Genomic DNA, 7,425 nt, shown 5'->3' on the forward strand with positions numbered 1-7,425 from the left:
AAGAGTTCTTTAAATTGTTTGAAGACTGGCTGGTCTCTAATTATTTGCTCTAATTATTTGAAGCTTTTTCTAATTATTTAAAGAGCTCTTTAAATATCTGAGTTCATGTAGATTTGGCGTTCCATAAATATCACATATACCATACGCCCTTCGTCCCCTAAAAGAAGTTCCTTCTAGCCATTAAAGCATGATGTCAAACATTTAACAACATGTACTATCCTTATTCGTAAACCGGTGACAAGTCTGACAAAACGCAACAAAAACAGACCATGGACGCCAACACCTGTCTTGTCTGTTGTGAAGGGTATTTACATCGATACTCCTTTAAGTTAACAGTTATGGACTTTTCTATACATGTGCCTATTCTCTTTGGAAAAGCCTTTCACAATTAAATTTGAACATTGTTAACGTTCGCGTGTTATTGTTGCACGAGTCTACGGCAACGACGAAAAACAGACGACATAATATTTTCAGTCCAATATTCGTAAAAGAACATACATGTTACTCAAAACCCTGAGAGAAAAAAAATCCGTCCTCATTTCATGGTTCACTATTTTATTAACATATTTTATTATCAATTACCACTTTTCTTTCTCTTTTGAGCTTAACTCAAATAGACAATGCGAAATCCGGAAGCGCGTCACGTGATGTTCGTTTCTCCGCGTCCTTCTTGCCAAATATGGATCCAAGCTTCTTGGACACCGTGAGAAGCGAGGAGCGGCGACGACTCAGGATGTTGGATCGCTGCTGCTGCGTGATCCTAGCGTCTCGGAGGAGCGCCTGATACGCCACGTTTACCGCTAAGGGCGTCTCCGCCGCGGACACCTCATAAAACTGGCATGCGAACTCTAGAGCTAGCTCATGGCCTTCGTCTACACCGACCTTTCGGAAATACAAAGTTTGAGTTATAGCAGTCTTACAACATAATATACGAGTATATGGCGAATATTTATATTCAATTTATAATTACCAAATTGCAAATCGGAACACAGTCGGCTTTTCCGAGCTTGCAGGAGATAGCCGAGAGGTACGACTAAGTAAATACATCTACTCGACAGTATTTCTTAAGCAGACATTTTAAAAAACAACATTTTTTGCGTCATTACTATGTTATCATTTATTACGTTGTCGGAAAACGTAAATCAAATTTAGCATGATGTTTTTCTTGTACATATGTGATTTTTCATTATACCAAGCGCCTGTGGTCCAGTTCTATTTTATTCGCCAACAAGGCCACGGGCATGATGAAAGGATTGCGCATGCGATGAAGCCTGTTGAGCACGCGACGGGCGGTCGTGAACGACTTCCGGTCGCACACGTCGTATACCACCACGAACCCATCCGCCCATTGCATGTGCGATTCTAGGGGAGTCGTGCCCTGGGATAAAAAAGCAAGATTGTTTGCCACACAAGTATTTTGCTTAAGTTCCGGACAGACACTCAGCATGCTTTGCATTCGGATTTACCCATCCGTAAAGGCTAATACTTTTTGCACATCTTTAAATTTCCTACTTTAAGGATTTGATGTAAGGAACTCATGTAATGTTCATTTTACAATTTTATCCTTTTATTTAAGGAAACAATGGTTATATGAGCGGATTTTGCTAAACAGCGTGAATACATTATGCCTGAGAGAGCTTTATAATCCATAAGGGTTTCTTGTTTTCTAACAAAAAAAAAACCCACACAAGTCTTTCCAATTGAATTAAGGCGTGTAAATAGTCAGCTATATAGGAACGTCGAGTTATGGACCTTGATACACATATCCGTTTTATCTCTGCCAACATGTGTACCAAATTTCATTTGGATATCTTCAACGTTTAGCCATGGCCAAGTTGTTTTCATGCTGACATCAAAACTATGGGCCATTTTACTGGCTCAAAATAAAGTTTCATTTTACCCTCTTTGAGCAAGTGTCCAGTAACTCGATGTCGGTGAAATGGTCATCCTGTTTCAACTTAGACTTGTACAAAAGGTCTGAAATAAAAAAAGTGTACATTCAACCACTTGAAAGAATCAACACAGACAATTATCAATACCCAAAGGAAAACATTGAAGCTTTATAAATGGTGTGTTTGGTAAACATTTATAAAAGTATTCTGAACATAACATCCGTTTAATTTAATGGTAAATTAAACAATACGCTGTATTTTATGTGGCGAATATTTGCATTTGTCAGTTAGTTTACATAGTCTAATAGCAATCAAAACAACTGTCCATTATCATCCTTATGTCAACAAACTTTGCCTGACCTTTTTAGGTTAGCGCGATGGTAAAAAGTCAGGTGGTTTCATAACATTTCTATACACACTATGTCAAAATATATGTTGTTTTGCAAACGTATTAATGACGTTACACGAACACAAACCTAACGCCATCCCTAACCCTTGACCTATTCTTAACCCGCAAGTCAGTATATATGGCCGAACTTTGGTAGCGACGAGATTCTTTGGAATCATACGTTTGACAAATTCAGGAACATGCAATATTAAATTATAGCAGGGTTTAAGAAATCATCATTATCATCATACAAATTCAGGAACATGCAATATTAAATTATAGCAGGGTTTAAGAAATCATCATTATCATCATACAAATTCAGGAACATGCAATATTAAATTATAGCAGGGTTTAAGAAATCATCATTATCATCATACAAATTCAGGAACATGCAATATTAAATTATAGCAGGGTTTAAGAAATCATCATTATCATCATATCTTTGATAATCATAATATTAGTTGTTGCTACTGTTGTTGTTGTAGTAGTTGTTGTTGGTGGTGGTTGTGATGGCGATGTTGGTGGTGACAGTGATGGTGTTGATGTTGCTTTATAACATTTACTTCTTGTCAAAAACTACCCACCAGTACCAAGATTCGTTGCTACCAAGATCATTTCAAACAATTTGGTGTTTGCTTGTTGTTTAAATTCTGTGCGTGTCTGCTCGCTCGTCTGTCGTTTATAGCTTTAAAATAAATGTTCGTTTGTTCGTCCGTCTGTCTGTCATAGTGTAATTCTGTTTTGTTTGCCTGACTGACTGTCCGTCTGTATGTCTGCCTTTCTGTCTGTCTGTGTGTCAGTGTGTCTATCAGAATGTTTCCTGCCTGCCTTCCTGCCTGTCTGTTTGACGAATGTCTTGTTTTGCTGACTGCTGTCTGTCTTGCTCGTAGATACGTTCTTTTTCTGCCCATTTTATATATTTTCATAATTGTTTAATAAGTAATCTAAATAAATAATATCTCTCCAAACCATTGCTTACCAGAGTCAGAGTGGTATTCTCCTATGAATCGTCTTGTTAGAAACCGAACCGTCACCGCTGAAATAGAACCAAACTGGCGATGGGGTCCCGCTCGGTTTTTAAAAGAGAATATACCTTTATATAAGTATGATGACATATTAATAGTAGACAACAAGATACTTTTCATAACATATCATATGAGCGTTTATCAATGTTAAGTTATGGTTGAAGATTGTGATAATGTACTTACAAAAAATAAGTGATCATTATTATATTTTGTCCAATGAGAAGGCGGTTTTTTCTCAAGTTTTCCGATACATTTATTTCAGTAAATCAGCTGTCGGTCTAATTGATTTTAATCAGGTGAAACGGTAGATGTTAACAAGGGCTGGCATAGTTAATAAGTTATTTACACTATTTTTATGTAGACTACTAAACACTGAAAAATTGCTAGTATGTATTTTCCACAAAAAGGCGATGCTTGTAAGTACATACTATTATTATTTTAACATTTCTTCATACTATGATACATTTAGTGTGTGTATGTACATACTTAAAGCCCTCTTTATTACGTGTTTATGGTTCACATTACATAATGGTTAAAGATTTTTATATTTACTCACACAAATTAAAATTTTGACACGACGAAAGTGGCATTGTGTTTAAAATAATGTTCAGGTGACATATCAAACTTATCATACACCTTTAAATGTCAACAACTTTCGCTTGGTCGTTGCAAACGCCACCATTATGAAAATATAAAATATCCGCAAAGAATCTGTCTATATTGATCCAGTGGACATCCTGCTGCTGGCGAAATAAATAAATAAAATTAATTTTATGTTATAACTAAATACATCGATATATTTGTTAATAGCGTTAGAAATAGTTTGCATTCATCAAAACTGCAGCTTAGTTATCTACAATTGACTTTAAACATCATTAAATCGAACGAGTATGAACAGTCAAGAATACCCTTAAACACCATAGCATCAAACGATGATGAACAGTCAAGAATACTCTTAAACATCATTGAATCGAATGAATACCCTTAAACATCATTGAATCGAACGATTATGAACAGTCAATATTACCCTTAGACATCATTGAATCGAACGATTATGATCAGTCAATATTACCCTTAGACATCATTGAATCGAACGATTATGAACAGTCAATATTACCCTTAGACATCATTGAATCGAACGATTATGAACAGTCAATATTACTCTTAGACATCATTGAATCGAACGATTATGAACAGTCAATATTACCCTTAGACATCATTGAATCGAACGATTATGAACAGTCAATATTAACCTTAGACATCATTGAATCGAACGGATACGAACAGTCAAGAATAACCTTAGACATCATTAAATCGAACGAGTATGGACAGTCAAGAATACCCTTAGACATCATTGAATCGAAAGCGTATGAACAGTCAAAAATACCCTTAGACATCATTGAATCGAACGGATATGAACAGTCAAGAATACCCTTAGACATCATTAAATCGAACGAGTATGAACAGTCAAGAATACCCTTAGACATCATTGAATCGAACGGGTATGAACAGTCAAGAACACCCTTAGACAACATTGAATCGAACAGATGTGAACAGTCAAGAATACCCTTAGACATCATTGAATCGAGCGGATATGAACAGTCAAGAATACCCTTAGACATCATTGAATCGAACGGGTATGAACAGTAAAGAATACCCTTAGACATCATTGAATCGAACGGGTATGAACAGTCAATATTACCCTTAGACATCATTGAATCGAACAGATATGAACAGTCAAGAATATCCATTGAATCGAACAGATATGAACAATCAAGAATACCCTTAGACATAATTGAATCGAACAGATATGAACAGTCAAGAATATCCATTGAATCGAACAGATATGAACAGTCAAGAATACCCTTAGACATAATTGAATCGAACGGATATGAACAGTCAAGAATATCCATTGAATCGAACGGATATGAACAGTCAAGAATACCCTAAGAAATCATTGAATCGAACTGATATGAACAGTCAAGAATACCCTTAGACATCATTGAATCGAACGGGTATGAACAGTCAAGAATACACTTAGACATCATTGAATCGAACTGGTATCAACAGTCAAGAATACCCTTAGACATCATTGAATCGAACGGGTATGAACAGTCAAGAATACCCTTAGACATCATTGAATCGAACGGGTATGCACAGTCAAGAATACCCTTAGACATCATTGAATCGAACTGATGTGAACAGTCAAGAATACCCTTAGACATCATTGAATCGAACGAGTATGAACAGTCAAGAATACCCTTAGACATCATTGAATCGAAGACATCATTGAATCGAACGGATATGAACAGTCAAGAATACCCATTGAATCGAATGGATATGAACAGTCAAGAATACCCTTAGACATCATTGAATCGAACTGATGTGAACAGTCAAGAATACCCTTAGACATCATTGAATCGAACTGATATGAACAGTCAAGAATACACTTAGACATCATTGAATCGAACGGGTATGAACAGTCAGGAATACCCTTAGACATCATTGAATCGAACGGGTATGAACAGTCAAGAATACCCTTAGACATCATTGAATCGAACGATTATGAACAGTCAAGAATACCCTTAACATCAGTGAATCGAACGGTTATTGAATTTTAAAGTCAATTTACCTGATTTCCCTACGCCACTCTCTCCAAGAACTGCAATTTTCAAGGATGACATTTCACTTTAGATGCCAATCTCGGATATATTGTGAAGTAATCCCATTATTCTTTCTGCATTAAATGCCGTATTGATAAATCTTACTATTATATATTCACATGTTGTCTTCAACAAGCATTTTATTAGTATTTATAACATTCATTTATTCAAAGGTCTAAACACTTTTTATCATATTTTTAGGTTTAATTACGAGTTATTATTAAGTAATAATTACTGAACGTTTCCTCATTATAATTTGTATTCTTACACATTCGTAAAACAGGTGAAACATTTCACATTTAATATTTAAGTTTAAAGGTGAATTTTACTTTTAATAAAATTTTGGACAAACATCACCTTTAAGTGTCAGTGAAATAGAACTAGGCTAATTTTGTCAGGGTCTTTTGTGAAAGGGTAAATATTACGGGGATAAGATATTTACCTAGGGATAAGTGCTTTGCGATAATGTTATGTCTAATGCTTATATCGCTCGTTCGATTTTTGCGGGATAAATTCTTAACTGTAATGAAAATAAAAATTTATACGTCAGTTTACTACTTTCAAGTTTTATATAAATTTGTGTTTAGTCTAAAATTTATGATATATTTGATACGTTCAAACTTTTCAATCGTACCTGTTTAACTACAGATAATCGGTGAGCCTATCAGTATATTTTCTGAAAACACGTTGAAGTTATAGCAGAATTCCTCAGTAGCTATATTTGAACAGCCGATTGTCATTCATGGGAAAGAAGGGAAACAACTCGATCAATTTCTCCAGCATTTTAGCACATTGCATTTGGGGCATTTGCGTCGCCTTCTATACTGTAAAAGTACGCATATGCTAACACCGCCATAGCCCACGCCACCCATACCGTGTTGGTAATTATTATGTGGACGAAGACACAGCGACCTGGTATTACAATTCACCAGTGATTCAAATTCGGAAGGACCTGGTACACGTCTTAATAAAATGTATGTTCTGTTCTGTTTTGTTAAGTTCCGTTCTGTTCTGTTCAGTTAAGTACCGTTCTGTTCTGTTCTAATCTAATATGAAAACATACTAAAATGGTTATTATTATTATTCCATCAGTCAGGGGCGTAGCTAGCACTAAATTCATGTGGACTAGGCGGATTCGGGGGGATACCCCGTCGGAATATTTCGTAAACCATGGTGCAATCTGGGCGTTCTGAGTTGCTCAATTTAGTACTGAAAAATGGACAGTTTAAGGATCATGCGGTCCGAAGTACATGATACTGCAACTTTGGTTGATTTTTGGTCAGAATCATGTGGATTCAGTCGTGTATAGGTTGCTAAGTACGTTTTGAAAAATAAAATTGGACATATTTAACACACTTTCAGTCAGATATGGTGACAGCTGTCTGAATATCGCCATAACGCCGCCATACAATTCGCTGAATAACGCCATACAACTCGCTGATTAACCATACAGCTCA

At 35.9% G+C, this 7,425-nt stretch overlaps 1 protein-coding gene across 1 annotated transcript; it reads right to left on the reverse strand.

The window, feature by feature from the left end:
* Window positions 1–562: 562 nt before the first annotated feature.
* LOC128210347 (ras-related and estrogen-regulated growth inhibitor-like protein) lies at window positions 563–6,228 on the reverse strand. Its single transcript, XM_052914637.1, has 5 exons — window positions 5,938–6,228; window positions 3,260–3,316; window positions 1,901–1,977; window positions 1,193–1,378; window positions 563–882 (listed from the first exon to the last, which is right to left on the reverse strand). The coding sequence occupies exons 1-5, from the start codon at window positions 5,987–5,989 to the stop codon at window positions 610–612; spliced, it is 645 nt and encodes a 214-aa protein (XP_052770597.1). The 5' UTR covers window positions 5,990–6,228; the 3' UTR covers window positions 563–609.
* Window positions 6,229–7,425: the final 1,197 nt, after the last annotated feature.

This window comes from Mya arenaria, chromosome 12 (genome assembly GCF_026914265.1).
Source record: "Mya arenaria isolate MELC-2E11 chromosome 12, ASM2691426v1".
Classification (NCBI taxonomy): Eukaryota; Metazoa; Mollusca; class Bivalvia; order Myida; family Myidae; genus Mya; species Mya arenaria.

What these genes read in the sequence shown, in the direction of transcription:
- LOC128210347 (XM_052914637.1), bottom strand. Translation starts at nt 5,989, where the DNA reads ATGTCATCCTTGAAAATTGCAGTTCTTGGAGAGAGTGGCGTAGGGAAA. An exon ending in TGGACACTTGCTCAAAGAGG is followed by an intron (nt 1,379 to 1,900) that starts GTAAAATGAAAC and finishes TTTTTATCCCAG; the next exon opens with GGCACGACTCCCCTAGAATC. An exon ending in AACTGGACCACAGGCGCTTG is followed by an intron (nt 883 to 1,192) that starts GTATAATGAAAA and finishes TATTTCCGAAAG; the next exon opens with GTCGGTGTAGACGAAGGCCA.